We start from the raw sequence: 19,350 nt of genomic DNA, 5'->3' as shown, positions 1-19,350 counted from the left end.
AGGTAACAGACACATCTTCCTCCTCAGCGTTCCTCCTTAGACTAGTCTAACCTTCTGATAGTTCCCCTTCAAATCTTTGCGCTACAGTACTGAGACAGCCATGTGGCTGTCGCAATGCTGAGTTCCGTGATTTTGGTCCATAGCACGGCCATAATCACGGAACATGTGATTGCCCCCTTACTTACAGGTACCCTCTAAGGTAACTAAGGTAATCTTTATCCATTAAGGTAATTAGCAGTTAATGTGATTTATATTTCAACCAGTTTTAATTTTTAATGAAATGTGAGTCATTTATGATGGTATTATGTTGGGATATGTTTATGTGTAAGTGTATATATGTGTGTATAATATATATACTATTTTTTTTTTTATTATTATTATTATTTTTTTTTTTTTATCTAGGTGTCCCCTCTTTTCCCTCCGGTGCCTGCCTTGCTGGTGGCCGGTATTGAGGGTGGCATGATGTAAAGTTCAAACAGCGTCTCTTGGTAACTTAGCTGGCCAATGTAATGGATTTAGTTTTAAACCCATTTTAGCACTTGTGCTGTAGTCTTCTTTCAGTTTTTATTTTGTTCCCCTCAGCCAGCGTTGTATAAGTCGGAGGCGGCCCAAAACTCATTCCAGCTAATAAAATGATGTATAATAGCGGCAGTCATTGTTCAGCCCCGCAGACATTATCTCTACAGTAGTCTCATAAAATGGATAGCTCAAGAAGTTAATCTTGCATCATTGCCTCAGACAGCTCAGTCCAAATTACTTTCATCATACGCACTAAGCCTAGTATAACACATTATCTTCTGAGGAGTATTAAGGACTTTATTCTTGGTAGAATCTGCCCTGTGACACTGGTTTCTTTATCATTATTATTACATAAGCCAGTGCAGTCTATTGTTCTCTGTATTATATCTGGAGGATAGTGGTCGGGATGCCCCTGCAGGACTACACTTATATTGATGACTCTCCAGCTTGGTTAAATCTCGGTTATTTGTAATGGAAAGTTTTGAATGAAGGTAAAGATGCTGGATATGTTTTTTATCGTGCACATTCCAAGGATACGTTACATATGTTACCTTGGCCGAAAATTAATTTCACAGAAAAAACACACCTATTAAATACATTATTAAGTGGATCCGCTGGACCTGTGTGAAAGCCGGTATTCAGAGGTCAGAGAGGTCAGTGCTGACTTAAGAGGAGATAGCCCGGTGATGTAGCTGTAAATTAACTTTGTTGTCCTGTTTTGGTGCCTCATCTCCCTCCACCCCTCCCCTCTCCATAGAAAACCATGAAAACAAGGGGGGAGAGCTTCAAACGGCTAATAACCCAATTACAAAGTTTCCAAAAATCGTCTGTACACTTTAAAGGTTACATCAACCTCTACAACCCTTTTTTTATTTTAATATCCCTGTGTATCCAAAATGTCAGACTTTTTTTTTTTTTAAGAACCCAACAGGGGTTGAGATCTCAAGCAGTTTTGTAATAGACTCTCTTTTTTTTGTATTCTATGTTCAAATAATCATTATACATATGGCCAAACTGTGGTCCGTGCTCCCTCTGTGCTGTGCTCACACAAGGAAAGGCACCTGTTCACCATGAAGGTTTTATATAAACTGAGGGCAGTTACCTTAGGTAACTATATTATTAACTTTTGCTAACTGGTAGGCTCTGCATGCCTACCAGGAGACAATGCTCTTTGTTATGCAACAGTTCAGTCAGTATAATGTTTTTGTGTAGTTACAGAGGCTTTGGTGTTGTCTGACAGGAGAGCTGACCATACAATGTGAGCATTCCCAGGATTCTCTGCTATAGTCGTGCCTATAGCTTTGTGTGTCTCTGGGTGACATTGTATACAAACCCTTTGTGGTTCGATCCTGCAGTTGTCCCTTTCCCATCTGTCTCCTGAGTCTTGCAAAATATACTTTAGGTAAGCTAGTAAAGTAAAATGGTCATTGTCACTGTCACTGGTATTGCAGATGTATCAGGAGTGGGTAACGATTAATCGTGTTTGTTTTATGGACTTTGGGGGAGATTTATCAAACATGGTGTAACGTGAAACTGGCTCAGTTGCCCCTAGCAACCAATCAGATTCCTCCTTTAATTTTTTGAAGAGTCTGTGAGGAATGAAAGGTGGAATCTGATTGGTTGCTAGGGGCAACTGAGCCAGTTTCACTTTACACCATGTTTGATAAATATCGTTCTAATCTTCAGATTTGCAGGCAACGATCAAACGAGTAAAGAAAATTTGTTCGTGTGTCATTAATCAATCATCATTTAACTGTTCGCAAATTTTTCGGTGTATGTACACTTCGGTCGTTCATTCCCTGGGTTCAGAAGGCGTATAGCGTATACTGACCATTGCAACAACGATTGTAACTAATGACTATCGTTCTGTGAAAGTTTTCAGGTCGTTTTCAAACGTTAATCTGAGAAAACAAAAATTTGTTTTGTCTAATAGGACCCCAATACAGGTGTGTGTTTTAATCCGTATTACTGTTGCAAGTCTCTGCCTGATGAAGGTCAGTTTTATCAGACTTGGGGTCAGGTGTGGCTTGTGGCTGTAATACAAACACTGCCTATATTATACTAGTGTTATCTGGCTTTTGGCTACATGTGTATTGGAGCTCTGGGGCGGGGCAGTGCTCCTAATGGTGCTCCAGGCCAAGGATTACACTGCTATTGGCGCAGTCAGGAGGAAGATGAAAGACATACTTTCCTACTCGGCACCCCGTGCGCAATAGGGGGCTATCAGCAGGTTAGTCTAACCTGCTGATAGTTCCTCTTTAACCCACTGCTACCTGATCAACTTGGCTGGTGATCAGACTTCTTCCAGGTCTCCTCTGCTGACCAGTCGCATGACTCCTACTTTCCTCTAACCCCTGAATTAACCCCTGCAGCCGGCAGTAGTACCAGCAGGTTTGCAGCCATCCGGGGAGTTGCGGAACGAGTCATCTGCATTTCATTTGTTAAAGTGTCACTGTCGTTTTTTTTTATTTTTTTGCAGAAATCAATAGTCCAGGCGATTTTAAGAAACTTTTTAATTGGGTTTATTAGGCAAATATGCCATTATCTGCATTCAAAAAGACTTTCCCCAGGTCCCCCCCCCCCTCCTTTCTTATCCACTGCTCATCAGGAAATCGCGTCTTGTTTAAGTTAGTCGGGCCCTGTGTAACCTATGGAGAGTGGAAGGGGGAAGAGGGAGATTAGTCGCAAGCAAAGAGCAGAGAACAAAGGATTACACAGTGGGAGCTGTGTGAAAGCCATATTCAGAGGTCAGTGCTGACTTCAGAGGAGATAGCCCGGTGATGTATCTGTAAATTAACTCTTTGTCCTGTTTGGTGCCTCATCTCCTCAACCCTTCCCCTCTCCATAAGAGAACCACGGAGATAGGGGGGAGAACTTCAAACTGCTTTTTCATGATAAAAATGCATTTTTTGGCTAATGAACCCAATTACAAAGTTTCTTAAAATCACCTGTACTATTGATTTCTGAAAAAAAATTAAACGACAGTGACACTTTAAGGGAGATTGTGCTTTGATAAACAAGTGATTTGGATTACAAGTGCATTACAAGGTTGTCATTACTCAAATCGCTCCTGTCCCGATTGGGGCTCACAATCTAAATTCCAAATTCACCTATTATTGAGCATGGGAGGAAACCCACACAAACATGGGGGGAGCATACTGCCTGGATGGAACATCTAGGTACACCTGCAAAATTGTGGCAGATACAGAGGTTCAGTATCTGAACTGTATTCACCAGCGTTCGCACTAGTTGGGGTTTGGAGAATTACGACATCTTCGGTACCATGTAATTGTAGGGAAATGTGCCAGAACCTACTTCTCTCTCACTGACCTGGTAACCAATGTTTTTCTGAGAGAGAAAATAAAGTTGTGGGTAAATGGTATGGGTGGAGACCGTACACGTTGTTCAATGTGTTCCTTCCCTCCAGCAAAACGCTAGAACAATGCCAAGTGCATTGACCCGATTCCAGCTTGTTGAAGGTTGGGCATTTGTGTTTATCTGCGAAATGCTGATGTCATATGAATAACAAACCAGTTGTCGCATGCTTTTATAGCCAGTGTGTCCGTAGACCTTAGGCTGGGTTTACACTACGTTTTTGCAATCCTTTTTCATGTTTTTTGCAAAAAACATGCATTTGTGTCCATCCGTTTTTCCATTGACTTCCATTATAAAAAAAAAAAAAGGATCAAAATGGATCCGTATTTTTTTTAACGTACACAAAAACATAGCTGACCCTACTTCTGTTTCTGTTAAAAGGAAACAGTTCCGTTTTGATCCTTTTTTTTTTTTTTTTTTTACAATGGAAGTCAATGGAAAAACGGATCAAACAGATGCACAAAAATGCATCCGATTTTTCATCCGTTTTTTGCCTTAGTTATATTTATTGGACGTTCCGAAACTCTAAGCTAAAAGACCACCGGACCGAGCAAAAATAAGAACAAATGAAACGCCAACAGTGCCGGATGGACCTCTTTGACTATAATGGGGGTCAACCAGGTTTTCAACATTGTGTCTGGCATTTTACAGGATATAGTGTCTGGTACAACGCAGCTGTGAACCCTATCAGCCTATGAACATATCTTGTCAAATTGACTTTAGTACCAGAGATTTACGTAGCTAATATATGACATGAGATCAGTTTTCATTGTCCTTTTATCACATAGACTTTGATCGGGTAGAGAGCGGTGTTTTGGTGAGGCTAGCACATTGATCAGTCATAGCCTGGCATATTGGCAGCGCGGAGCAGACAGCTTGCGGTGTGTGTACAGTAAACACTTGTATACTGTTCCTCACTCACATTCCACAGCTCGGTGACCCTGGCAGATGCACACTCTCTTTTTAGACTCAAGGATCGAAAGCTAAAAATAAAAAAATAAAAATTCTGACTGACAATGGACAGAATAGTCTCCACAGAGTTGTAAAACAGCGGATTGTGAGAAGTGCACTTGGCTATTATTGTTTTGCCGTTTACAAGGGTTCCCGCAAAAGTGCATGCGAGTAGTTAGTTGCTCTGACTTCTTTAGTCTAGCTTTCCGTCAGGAGCTGTAAAAGTGACCTTGGTGGTTTAGTGCCTGCTACAGGGAACAGCTGCCGTATTCTTTCCAGAACACAAGAGAAGCACAACACTTGCTGCACCCGTCCGGCCATAGCATGGGAATCTCTCTGCTGGCGGATACATGCCCGTATGTATGTATGCACGCATTTTTTAGCCTTCTGTAAGGGAATTGTTTTAAAGTATTTCCATTGTTATTGCTGCTAGACGTCACATACATTCCGCTATGGTTAGGAGGCTTCTTGAATGGCGGTGAATCATCTCTTGGATGTTACATGAGCTTGTTCTCTTACATAAGTCGTCATGTCCGGACATGTGAGCATAGTTTTATTTGTATATTGTGTCTAGGCAAAAGACTGCATAAAAAATTGCTATGTTGCTATGTGTCTGTGTATTTTTCATTCACAGGAAAGTTATATCACTGATATACATCTTTAAATTTATGTTCCATTTAGTGCAGATTATGAACGTGTACTGACACTTTTCATCTCATAAACTTGTCCTGCACGCTTCATTGCTAATAGTCTATGTGCCTTGTGTACATTTCTTTTCCCTGTCGCCAGCCAAGCGTATCCACCAGTAGGTGGCGTTCTGGGCTTGATGTATTGTATTACCTTACTGTTGTTGTGCTGCTTGTTTATCGTTTTTTTTTTTTTTTTTTTTTTGTAGTTTGTCATTATATTATATGTATTGTGCAGAAGCTCTAGTTAATTGATTTAATGTATGATAGTTCTCCATTCATTCTGTATAGATTTATGTGATGTATGTTAATTCCTTTATTTACTTCTATTTTTCTTTTTTTTTTTTCTACAGCTCTCAGGAAGATGACCGGCCCATGTCTCCTTTCTTTATGAGGTAGGATTGTTATTTTTTTTTCCCACTATTTTATAAAAAAAAATTATATACCTTTTCGCCCAAATATTTTTCCATTTGCCTTTGTTTATATAGGGGCACATTTAATCTGAGTTAATTTTCCAGTCTCACTAGGCATAGTCTCATTGGAAGCCATCTATTTATGCACATGCTTTAAAGTGTACCTGTCATGACATATTGAAAAAAAAAAAGGGGGGAGGGGGTCGCTCATCTCCAATAGTGAATGCTTGCCTTATGTATGTTGTGGATTTTGATTTCACTTGGTGGAGTTAGTTTACATAGCTGTGGAGTTATTTTGCGTTTACACAGACAGATTTATCTGACTTTTTTTTTTTTTTCAGAAAAATGTATCAGATTTATCAGATTTTTGAAGCCAAAGCCAGGAATGGGTTTTAAATAAGGAGAAATCTTAGTCTTTCCTTTATAACCTGTTCTCTCTTTATAGTCTCTTCCTGACTTTCATATCTGTCAGATAAATCTTTGTATAAACACACCATTAGTTTACATAGTTGCAGAAGTGTATAAAGACTAGAAGGGCTGCTGGCCAATCAGCATTCATCTTCTCTGGGCCAATCTGTGCAGAGCAGAGGGACAACTGACATCTCTTCCTGCATTTGGTTTTTTTTTTTTTGCTGTTACTAAAGACCAAATGGCCTTACTGCAGTTTCCAGTAAGTGAGACACCTAGTGGGCAATTTTAAAGGATTGTATTTCATATAGAAAAAGGGCACAAAAATTTGTAAATACGTAGTATACCACCTCACCTGTTAAATTTAACATTATTTATTAGCAATGACAGTGCCAGTTTAAGTATAGGAGCAGACTGGACTACTTGGGAGAAACACATGTGAATATAGGGGAATCCTTCAAATTTTATTTAGACAGATAACCTTGCAACAATGGTGTATTCCTTGGTGCTCAAACCTCTAAGCTCGGGCACAGTCATTCCACTTCAATCAAGAGGTAGAGATTCCTGGTATTACCAACCAGATGTATTCCTTATTGTAATGTTATGCGTTTTTAGGGTTAACCACCGTTATTATCAGGCATCAGGATATTATCTCACTGTGAACATGTTACCATCTGGGCACTGCAGGAGCCGTGAATAGTCATGTTGTCCTGGCTCTTGTCATACCCACTTTAAAATGACATACTGATGTCATGTGAACTCAGCGCTAACTACGCTAAGCAGGACTTTAAAGTGAACGTACCAGTTTATTCCACATATTAGGCTTTTCATTCGACTTTATGGGTGCCGCTGTGCCGATTCTGCTGATGTGGTCCTTTTTTTAAACCGCCACCTGGTTTCCGCGATCTGCGCCTTTTTCTAAATATACAAAAAAGGTTGCGTATCCATGCGCTAGGAGCACGGGGTCCGCCTCCAGTGCATCAAGCGAATTCATTTGCATAATTAAACTGCACAGATCATGGGAATCTGGCAGGGGATTGAAAAAAAGGACCACACCAGCAGAATCAGCGCAGTGGCACCCATAAGGTCGTATGAGAAGCCTAATATGTGGACTGAACTGGTACATTCACTTTAAGTCACCGCCCAGATGACTACTTGTGAGCAGCTTTTAACTTTAAGTTTCACTTTAAGACTCTGTAAGACCAAGATGACTTGTGCATTGTTGTGTTGTGGTGCGCCGTGTTCTGTTCGCTTCTTTGTAACTGGTTTAGTAGAGCTGAGAGGGGACTGTCACAGGACAAGCTTCCCAGCCACCTTGACTTGTAAGTTATAGGAGTGTTATATGTAGAGTTAGAGGTACAGTTAGGGATCCCTCCTGGCCCCATAGATATCACTGTGGATATGAATATGTAGATATGGGAGGAGATTTTTCACACATGGTGTAAAGTGAAACTGGCTCAGTTGCCCCTAGCAACCAATCAGATTCCACCTTTCATACCTCACAGACTCTTTGGAAAATGAAAGTTGGAATCTGATTGGTTGCTAGGGGCAACTGAGCCAGTTTCACTTTACAGCATGTTTGATAAATCTCCCCAGGCATTAGTGTAGCTATTCGGAGGGCTGATTTAGTGTATGTGGGTGTGACCGTTCAGCATTGCGGCTGCTTAAGTATGAGACATAAGATCTGTGCCCAGCGAGCGGCCTGATGTCATAAGATGCCTCCCTTTATAACTGCATATAAATGTTATCATCAGTCCTTTATGTAACCACATTCCCTGAAGTTGTCATAGGTTCCCAGAAACAGGATCCTCTCCTCGGTAGATGACATTCCAAAAGGATGACAGTCCCAGGCACCTTGCCGCTCTCCTAAATAGTGCCCAGTAACAGGTGTGCCTGCCTTGTACACATTGTCACACTCTGTATGTGCTATCGGCAGGCAATATAGTCGTAAAGTGATTAGCGTTAGTGATTCTTGCTCCATGTAGACTATAGTACGTGTGGTTTCTGGCACGTAACTTGTCTGCTAGTAAATGGAACTTTAGTGCATAAAATTGGGAGTGGAGCGTTCATTTTATAAATTATTCAGATCCATTTGTCTGATACAGTACACAAATTCTACAATTGGCGGAGTATGTATATAGAAACTGTTGGTTATGGTCATTGACTTAGGATAGGGTTTGATATTGAGAGTGACAAATTACCTTCACACGTACATATGTTACACATCTGCCGGTGATAATTGATCTTACTATGTCCTAGGCATTCAACTTAAAGGGGTACTCTCTTTTTCTTTCAAATCTGTTGGTGTCAGGAAGTTATATATATTTACTTATATTTAAGAATCTCCAGTCATTCAGTACTTATCGGCTGCAGTATGTCCTGCAGGAAGTAGTGTATATCTCCATTCTTAAACAGTGCTCACTGCTGACACATCTGTCCGTGAGTTCAGTAGCAAATCCTCATAAAACCTCTCCTGCCCTGGACCGTTCCTGTCACGGACAGAAATGTCAGCAGAGAGCACTGTCAGACTGGAAAAAATGCACTTGCTGCAAGACATACAGCAGCTGATAAGTACTGGAAGACTTGACATTTTTAAAGGGGAACTGTCAGCAGGTTAGACCACTTATAGCATCCAGCACTCTGAGGAGGAAGTTATGTGTGTTACCTTCCTTCTCTGCGCCAGTCCCGTGCTGTTAGTTGGAGTAATCTTTGCTCTGGTACACTGTTAGGAGCACTGCCGCGTCACCGACCCCCTCCTTCTAATGTAATCAGCAGGGCTGGCAGGCCGGATGTTGCAGCAGTGCTCCTAACAGTGCACTGGAGCGACTAACAGTGCTGGACCCGGCGCCGAGGAGGAAGGTAAGACACATAACTTTCTCCTCAGGGTCCCCGATGCTATAAGGTTAGATTTGTCTAACCTGCTGATAGTTCCCCTTTTAGGCTGGGTTCACACTACGTATATTTCAGTCAGTATTGTGGTCTTCATATTGCAACCAAAACCAGGAGTGGATTAAAAACACAGAAAGGCTCTGTTCACACAATGTTGAAATTGAGTGGATGGCCGCCATTTAATGGCAAATATTTGCTGTTATTTTAAAACAATGGCTGTTATATTGAAATAATGGCCGTTATTTACTGTTATATGGCGGCCATCCACTCAATTTCAACATTGTGTGAACAGATCCTTTCTGTGTTTTTAATCCACTCCTGGTTTTGGTTGCAATATGAGGATCACAATACTGACTGAAATATACGTAGTGTGAACGCAGCCTTAAATAGAAGTAAATTACAAATCTGTAACTTTCTGACACCAGTTGGATTTTAAAAGAAAACCAAATCACGATATTACCTCTCTAAGTGTCTAAGAAGCACAGGATGAACTAACTTGTAAAAAAAAAAAAAAAAAAAAAAAAAAAAAAAGCAGTCTACAAATAACAGATTTTATTATTAAATATGGTTTTTAAAACTCGCCAGAAAACACACATTCTGTATAGAGAACTATAGGCTCTTATTACATCAGCTGTGGGCTACAAGTGTCTAGTTTTATCCCAGTGTATGATAAATACCATAGGCCGCTAGTGTGGAGACCTGCCGGGAGCAGCTGCCCACCACTGGGCAAACTACAGAATCCCCATTCACCTCTTTTATTAATGCGCTTGTCAGTCGTGCAGCAGGATGTATGACCTTTTGCCCATTTGTTATGTTGAACCGTGGTTTATATTTGCTTTCTGTTGAGGGGGGAAGAAGAAAACTTTTTTTCGGGTGTTTCCAGAGTGCTGCCGGCCAGGTTTATAGAGCGCGGCTTGTTCCCAGTCTTATCACGGGCAGCTACTTCACACTGGCCGCTGGTTAATGATCGCCTTACATCATCTGGCTCCCATCTATCTCCATCGTTCTGCTGGGATTTGTGTAAAGCCTTGTATTAAAGATAAGCTTTGAAAACATGAATATGCAGTGGTAACATTAATAGGTCAGCGGGATCCTTTCTGGTAAATAATAAGGAATCCAAATTTATACTGTTCTGTACGATTATTCTCATTAGTCAGGTAGTGAACATAGCTGATCAATCTCCTTTCGCGTCTGCTGTATGGTCTGCGTGTAATGTAGGCATGTCATTTAAAGTATAGATTTTTTTTTTTTTTTACTGCTCATAATTAGTGTGTTGTGAGCATACCCATGCTTGTCTTTATCCTGAGCACAATTGCAGGTGTGGTTCTGCCTTAGGCCTTGTGTTTGTGCTGTTGTGTGGAGGACGAGTCCAGAGGCATTGTATACCACCCTTAAGATTCTATACAGGCAGCTTTAGAGAAATTAGAAGAGTGCCCTGACATGCCCTGCTACTGCCCGTGTTCAAGATAGCAGAGCCACACCTGCATTGTGCTTGGCTGTTCCCAGTGCTTTCAGTCGGCCGATAATCAACCTGTGTAAAAGTGATCGATCGGCCGATGAGTGGGAAACTCCAGATCCTCACTTGATTACGTCTTTAGCGCTGGCGTTAAAATTCATCATGCCACACATCTTCCTGTGTAAGCAAGGGATGTGGAGCCGATGACGACAAAGGCAAACTGACAGCAAGAACATGCCTATATCCATGCTGTCAGTTTCCAGATCACACAGTAGTGCATACTTCCCTACTGGGCTGCTGCTATGATCAGGCATCCTGTTTTCCAGCTCTCCCATCCACCTGCTCTATCTTCAGGCCCCGCCTTCTCCAGAATAATTGTCAACTAGAGGAGGCTGGTTGGCCAGAAGATACAGCAGCTGGATACGAGAGCGGGCGAACAGGATGCCAGATTACAGCAGCAGCGCACTAGGTAAGTATGTAATGCTGTGCGATCTGGAAACTGACAAGCATTGTTAGTGCTGCCCAGCCCCTCAATTTCTTGTGGTATGTAAAGGCAGTGCAAATGAGCGCAAATCTCACTGATCGGCCATTGTTTGCAAAGCATAATGTAAAAAGACCCTTAGCCGTAGCCATCCAGTACCTGATGATCTCTGTGTCAAGCATCGGGTATGGCATCCAGTACAGCTATTGAGAACAAGAGAGCGCATTGGGTAAAGTAAGGAACATTGCATCCCTGTGCTCAGAATAGGATAATAAAATATCACAAAAATACAAAAATTCTCACTGTTAAAAAAAAACAAAACAAAACATATTTGCAATGACAGTTAAACTTCTACCATGTCAGTTGTCATTGTAATGATTGGGCAGGCCCATTGAAAACTGATTGTATAAGAAGATACGAAATGGAAGGCCTACTCTAGTAATCTGCTAAACCAAACAAGTTTGGAAATCCTTGTAGCAGGGGGGGGGGGGGGGGGGGGTCATGAGAGGACGGAGGAGTTACACATGGCTAGTGAGTTCTATAGTGTTCCGTGAGGCCATATATACAGTAGCATTCTTAATAGTGAATTATTAATCATGAATGGGGCTCTACATGGGAATTAATGTTCCCCATTAGCGGTAATGACCATTTGGTCCTGACACGAATACCACTTTGGGAAATATTTAACTTCTTATAGGTTATTATTACCAGTAATCTCAGACCGCCATATGCATAAAATCATCGGCTGACCCCAATGAAATAACTGGGTTCAGCCACATTAATGTGTATGGCTAGCTTGCTTGGATTTGCACCTGTCAGGTCCTAGGGGGAGTTGGAGGTAATAGTTGTCATGGCCATTGATTTCTAATGTCTGGTTAGTTTTAGGCTTATCCTCAACATAAAACTTGTGAAAAAAAAACTGTGAAATTTGTTGTAATTAGAGATGAGCGAACCTGGAGCATGCTCGAGTCCATCCGAACCCGCACTTTCGGCATTTGATTAGCGGTGGCTGCTGAACTTGGATAAAGCCCTAAGGCTATGTGGAAATCATGGATATAGTCATTGGCTGTATCCATGTTTTCCAGACAACCTTAGAGCTTAATCCAAGTTCAGCAGCCACCGCTAATCAAATACCGAACATTCGGGTTCGGATGGACTCGAGCATGCTCGAGGTTCGCTCATCTCTAGTTGTAAAGTATTCAAAAACATACTTCATCTCAGTATTCACAAGACAACATTTTGTTAAACTATAAAACAGTGACAGATACCCTTTAAGGCAGGGGTGGGGAACCTCCGGCCCGCGGGCCGCATCCGGCCCCTGAGACCTCCCGATGCGGCCCGCGGCCCGCGGCTCCCCTGTGACACGCGCTGCTTTGGTGGAGGAAGGAGCCGGCGCACACAGCATCCTCTGTGACAGCTGCCGTGCTGTCTGTGTTGGCTCCTTCCTCCTCCAAAGCGGCGCGTGTCTTCAGTCTCCTGCGGGCCGCGCGCGATGACGTCATTTCATCGCGCGCCGCCTGCAGGAGAAGACCGGCACAGAGGACCTGGGAGAGAAGAGGACCTGGGCAGCGTGGGAGCGGAGGAAAGGTGAGAGGGATGTTTATTTTTTTTTATTTGGGGGTTAAATAGGCTACCAGGGACATGACTGATGGGGGGGGGGATAACTAGGCCACCAGGGACATGACTGATGGGGGGGGGGGGATAACTAGGCTACCAGGGACAAGACTGTTGGGGGTTAACTGGTCCACCAGGCATATGACTGTTGGGGGTTAACTGGTCCACCAGGGACATGACTGTTGGGGGTTAACTAGGCTACCAGGGACATGACTGTTGGGGGTTAACTAGGCTACCAGGGACATGACTGTTGGGGGTTAACTAGGCCACCAGGGACATGACTGTTGGGGGTTAACTAGGCCACCAGGGACATGACTGTTGGGGGTTAACTAGGCCACCAGGGACATGACTAATGGGGGTTAACTAGGCCACCAGGGACAGGCCTGATGGGGGGTTAACTAGGCTACCAGGGACATGCCTGATGGGGGGTTAACTAGGCTACCAGGGACATGACTGAGGGATTAACTAGGCTACCAGGGACATGACTGATGTGGGTTAACTAGGCTACCAGGGACATGACTGATGTGGGTTAACTAGGCTACCAGGGACATGCCTGATGGGGGTTAACTGGTCCACCAGGGACAGGCCTGATGGGGGTTAGCTAGGCCACCAGGGACATGACTGTTGGGGGTTAACTAGGCCACCAGGGACATGACTAATGGGGGTTAATTAGGCTACCAGGGACATGCCTGAAGGGGGTTAACTAGGCCACCAGGGACATGCCTGATGGGGTTTAACTAGGCTACCAGGGACATGCCTGATGGGGGGTAACTAGGCTACCAGGGACAAGACTGATGGGGGTTAACTAGGCTACCAGGGACATGCCTGATGGGGGTTAACTAGTCCACCAGGGACAAGACTGATGCGGGTTAACTAGGCTACCAGGGACATGACTGATGGGGGTTAACTAGTCCACCAGGGACATGACTGATGGGGGTTAACTAGGCTACCAGGGACATGCCTGATGGGGGTTAACTAGGCTACCAGGGACATGGCTGGGGGGGTTAACTAGACTACCAGGGACATGGCTAGGGGTTAACTACAATAGCAGGGGCACTAGGCGAACAATACTTTGCCTTGCCCTGGGTGCTGCAAACCCCCGCTACTAACTGCCGCGCACGGTATGCGGCCCTCGAATGATTTTATAAATGCCCGTCCGGCCCTCGACATGGAAAAGGTTCCCCACCCCTGCTTTAAGGCCTTATTTTCAAGTTTCACGCACTGCTCATATATACAGACTGTGTGCAACAGAACGAAGCTCCGGCATCATGTATCAATATGATGCCGGGAGCTCCGAATCTGTTCAAATCTTTTATGTACTGAGTCACATTGGCTGTGTCAACAGAGCCAAGATTTAAACTGATTCAGAGCTTTTGGTATCATAGTGATACATGATGCCGGGAGGTCCATGATTTTTTTTTTTTGTGCACGGACCGTAGTCACGGAACATGGGAATAAGTCCTAAGAGTAGGTCACTGAACACAGTGTTTTATGTAGCATCCAATGTAAATGCAACACAACAATATGTCCTTTATGTAGAATGAATGTTGTCACTCATCAACTATTTCTAGTTCTTGTGCCAGCACTACAAACATCTCATGAACCCAAAAGTAAATCCCCTTATTTATTGTGGCAAAATTAAACCATTAATAAGATTACCTGAATTACAATCACTCTTTGTTTTTTTTCCCCTCCACGTGCACAAAAGTGCAAGCAGTCTGTTACAAATATCTTGTATGCCATTATATGTATTAAAGGGGTTATCCAGCACTACAAAAACATGGCCACTTTTCCCCCTCTCTTGTCTCCAGTTCAGGTGCAGTTTGCAATTAGGCTCCATTTACTTCAATAGAACTGAGTCTGAAACCACACCCAATCTGGAGACAAGAGAGGGGGAAAAGTGGCCATGTTTTTGTAGCACTGAATAAACCCTTTAAGTGGTCAGTATTACCTACTATGTATATTAAAGGGGTATCCCTATCTCAAGTGACAGATAAAGGGGAACTCTGGCGAAATTTTATTTTTAATGAATTGGTTTCAGAAAGTTTTTCTTTTTTATATAAATTTGTAATTTAAATCTATCTAAAAGCTGGTCTTCCAGTACTGTGGAGAGTGGTGTATTCTTTCCAGTCTGACACAGTGCTCTCTGCTGCCACCTCTGTCCATGTCAGGAACTGTCCAAAGCAGGAGACATTTTCTATGGAGATTTGCTACTACTCTGGACAGTTCCTGTCGCAGACAGAGGTGGCAGCAGAGAGCACTGTGTCAGACTGGAGAGAATTCACCACTTCCTGCAGGTCATTCAGCAGCTGATAAGTATTGGAGGACTAGAGATTTTTAAATTGCACCACTGTTTAACTTTCTGAAACCAGTTGATTTGAAAGAAAATTCATTGGAGTACCCCTTTAAAAATAGGCCACATTAAGTTAGCCCACTCCCGCTTGACTCTCTGCCCGTCCCATAGGCTCCATTCTATGCTCAGGTGGATTCTGCTGTCCGCCCAAAGAATTGACGTGTCAATTCTTTAGGCGGACGGCGGAATCTGTCTGAGCATAGAATGGAGTCTATGGCACGGGCGGTGAGTCACGCGAGGGTGAGTGGCGGAATCCGTGGCAAGTTGTCCATGAGAATTCCTCAGTCTGCATTTACCCTTATAGCAGTGCTTGAAGCATGTCCTATTGGAAGCTGCAGCGTCGCCTGCATTACGGCTTACGGTATATAGTTACTAGAGATGAGCGAACATGCCGGATTTCTGGTTCGAATGAACCAGAAATCTCGGCGTCTGATTCCCGCTGTCTGCTCGCTCTGTGCAGCGGGTGGATCCAGCGTAAGGAACGCCTAGAAAACTGGGATACTGCCAATGCCAATGGCTGTATCCCAGTTTTCTAGGCGTTCCTTACGCTGTATCCACCCGCTGCATGGAGCAAGCAGACAGCGGGAATCAGACGCCGAGATTTCTGGTTCATACGAACCAGAAATCCGGCAAGTTTGCTCATCTCTAATAGTTACGTGTGCAGTAAATTATTAACTCAATGCATTTTTAAGGTAATAGAATTGTTCCCTATAGCTGCTGCCTGCATTATTGGGTGTATTATGTGGGACGATCAGGGTCCGGTAAGTCTGACTTGTACACTTCTTTAGTATATGGTCATTTTAAGCTCATCTTTAATAATAGCTTCAAAGTTCCATTGGGATCTGCGTAACTCTTAAAATATCCCCAGAGATCGGACGCCGCTCTCCCCCCGAGATTCGACTTGTTTAGGAACGCAGCTAACCCCATGTGTTGTTGTCAGCTTTGCATTTGCGGTCTTATGTAACAAAACCTTTTATAGTTTTGCCTTGATACAAGATGAATATCCTATTTCTTTGATTCAGTAATGAGATTCAGTAATGAGGAATGAGACGTTAGATTTGCTTTAACATGTTTTTCGCAACATGCAAATTCTTTCTATGGGATCTAATGTAGCATACAAACAAAACTATATATATATATATATATATATATATATATATATATATATATATATAAAATATAATTTGTTGATTTGAAGCTGTGTCTTATATACATTTGTGGTAACCCATAGACATGACCCCTCAGTATCCCGGTAGAAAGGCCCATTGTGCCAGTGACCATGTTATAAACAAGCACTGATACATTCTTTTGAAATGACAAGCGCATTCACTACCCTGCAGTCAATCTCATTATGCTAACATGGGGATGACTTCAATATAAAAGCAGTTTGCATGGTGCGTGTGTGCCGGGGATTAGGTCCTCACAGAGGATCACGTTTTAATCCACTTTTGGAGATGATGCAAACCTCCTGGAACAGGGGAAGCAAACAAGACTCCTTCCTATTTACCCGCCGTTCTGACAGAGCTGCCTCACTTAATGCAACTTTATTCTTCTTGTCTTCTTTCTGCAGCGGTCACGTGGCCCAAGTCAGCACCGTCCCTGCTGGTAGAGAGTAAGTCACAAAGATCTGTGTCTGTCTGTGTGATAGAAGCTTAGCGTGATGGCAGGGGCAGCGCCTCTCTCTGTAGCTGTGTTCTCTGTGCATTTACTGTGCGCCACCATACTTCCAGCAGTGCACCTTTTGTATATTAGAATATTATTTATTTTTGTACTGTTTACACTGCGCTTATGTGTACATTTATTTATATACTATATAGTTTTATACTGTTGAAAAGGGAAAAAAATGATTGTTTTTCCATTGGCTTGCTTAAAAAAAAGAATTGTACTCCATTGACTTAAAGTAACCACATTTGTGTATAAAAAAAAGATTGAAATGGAGACAGTGAAATGTACTCAGAAGCGCAGTGTGGACCCAGCCCTCTTAATGACATTTCCTAATGGCATTCATGTGCACTTCTATGAGCCTGATGAGATATCCAGTGTAATCACTCTCTATGTGTGTATAATGTATATAATGTGTGTGTGTATATGTGTGTATGTATATGTGTGTGTGTGTGTGTGTGTATATATATATATATATATATATATATATATATATATATATATATATATATATATACACACACACACATACACACGCCCATATTTTCCGGCGTATAAGGAGACCCCTAACTTTTCCAGTTAAAATATAGAGTTTGGGGTATACTCAGTGTATAAGACTACCCCTTCTCCAATGCACACCAAATAAAAATGTATAAAAAACAGCAGCGAGATCTGAGAGGCAGAGAAGGAGGTACAGTAGTACCGGTAGGATACGAGCCTGTGTTAGACGGGTGAAACTGGTGTTTTTGTCTGGGCACAGCGCCACTCTACCGTGTCTCTTTTTTTTCCATATCCCGGACGCCTGCAGCTTGCTCTGCCCTTTATACAGTCACCGCATATGGTGGGGATGCGGACGTATGCGGTGACTCCAGATACTCCAGGCCAATTGTGAATTTTTTTGGCACCCGCCTTATAAGAGGAACCCCTGACTTTTTCTGGATATTTTTCTGGACTTTTTCTCTATATATAATATAATATAATATATATATATATATATATATATATATATATATATATATATATATATATATATATATATATTGGGGGATATTTATCTACCATGGTGTAAAGTGAAACTGGCCCAGTTGCCCCCAGCAACCAATCAGATTCCACTTTCCATTCCTCACAGACTCTTTGAAAAATGAAATGTGGAATCTGATTGGTTGCTAGGGGCAACTGAGCCAGTTTCACTTTACACCATGTTGGATAAATCTCCCCCAATGTGTGTAATATTCCTCACTGTCTGACCATTTACTTATCTTTTATTAGTGTGCTTGTAGTGTTACCTAAAAAGTTAGAAAATGGCCATAGTCTAAGTCTAGTCACACAAACTGGATCATTGTTGGCTAACCCTGCTGCTCTTGGCGGGACCTGTTGACCATCTAATGAGTATGGTAACATCCTGACTTGGATGTCTATATGCCCAATCATCCTCATCTTAGAAGAAATAAGTCGCTTTGGCAATGGTCGCTTAGTTTCAGCCAAGAAATCGGGAGGGATGGCTTTAGGCTAAAAGAGTGTTTGGCTATTTGATGTCCAGCTCAAAAGCTACAGGTCATGACGTTCCCTCACCCCATTGGCGTGCAGTTGCTCCTAATCTAATAGAGCTCGTGCACAGGACAGACTTGGTGTGGTCCTATCCATGCAATCATACCGATCAGGTGACGGAGAATCATGACTGGGGCCCTTTAAGCTTCAATTATCTTTTCACTCTGCAAGACCCTCTTGTAGATAATAGCCCCCAATAATATTAGTTCTTTAGGGTTAGGCTCTCTATTTTGGCGGCCCACCTAATCTCTGCATTTGGCAGAATCCCGGTGTCCACATAACTGGCATACCTCCTTAGATAATGTTCCTTGGATACAGCCACGGGACAATACCGTGTTGTGTACTACAGAAAACCTTAGGGTCGAGCAGGGCCCGATCAACGATGTAAACGAGCGCCGATCTGCTAGAGCGGCACTCGTTTACTGGGCCTTTTCCACGGCCTGACAATCGTTAGCGAGGGCTGCAGGGACATCGTTACCGATGTCCTTGCAGCATACATTACATACAATACATACAGGGCTTTTCCTCCGCTCCGTCTTCCTCCCGGTCTCGCTTGCAGCATCAACTCCGGAGCGGCCTGACTGAGCTGTCAGACCGCTCAGCCAATCACTGGCCGCGGCGGTCCCGGACAGTGATTGGCTGAGCGGTCTGACAGCTCAGTCAGGCCGCAGCGAAGCTGATGCTGCGCCACGGGACCCGGGGACGAAGACTGAGCGGAGGAGAAGCCCTGCTAGGTAATGTATGCTGCTTCTCAAATTGTCGGTCGCCCGCCGCGCACCACTATTCCACGCAGCAATGCGGTGGGTGACCGATGATTTTAGGTTTGGCCCTAAATAAACAATCAGCCAATGACACGATCAACGGCTGATCGTTCTCTCTATTCCATCGAGCGATAATCGGTCGAATCAGGCCGATGCGGCCGATTATCACTCTGTGGAATAGGCCCCTTGGGGTCCTATTACATGGAGCGATTTTTAACGATTATCGACTAACTA

General features: G+C 43.0%; 2 protein-coding genes across 9 annotated transcripts in view; one reads left to right on the top strand and one right to left on the bottom strand.

Moving 5' to 3' along the window:
* Positions 1-19,350, bottom strand: part of LOC138797738 (albumin-like) — a 467,413-nt gene that overhangs the window by 279,540 nt on the left and 168,523 nt on the right. The gene's annotated exons all lie outside the window — the stretch shown is intronic.
* Positions 1-19,350, top strand: part of FAM13A (family with sequence similarity 13 member A) — a 156,552-nt gene that overhangs the window by 92,298 nt on the left and 44,904 nt on the right. For all 6 annotated transcript variants that reach the window (XM_069978308.1, XM_069978311.1, XM_069978310.1 and 3 more), the window contains 2 exons: positions 5,885-5,926; positions 16,716-16,757. In XM_069978308.1, coding sequence (XP_069834409.1) covers positions 5,885-5,926; positions 16,716-16,757 — 84 coding nt within the window. The remainder of the gene's footprint in view (positions 1-5,884; positions 5,927-16,715; positions 16,758-19,350) is intronic.

This window comes from Dendropsophus ebraccatus, chromosome 7, assembly GCF_027789765.1.
Source record: "Dendropsophus ebraccatus isolate aDenEbr1 chromosome 7, aDenEbr1.pat, whole genome shotgun sequence".
Lineage (NCBI taxonomy): Eukaryota > Metazoa > Chordata > Amphibia > Anura > Hylidae > Dendropsophus > Dendropsophus ebraccatus.
Note: the sequence above shows the minus strand (reverse complement) of the source record. Positions and strands in the feature narration are given on the sequence as shown.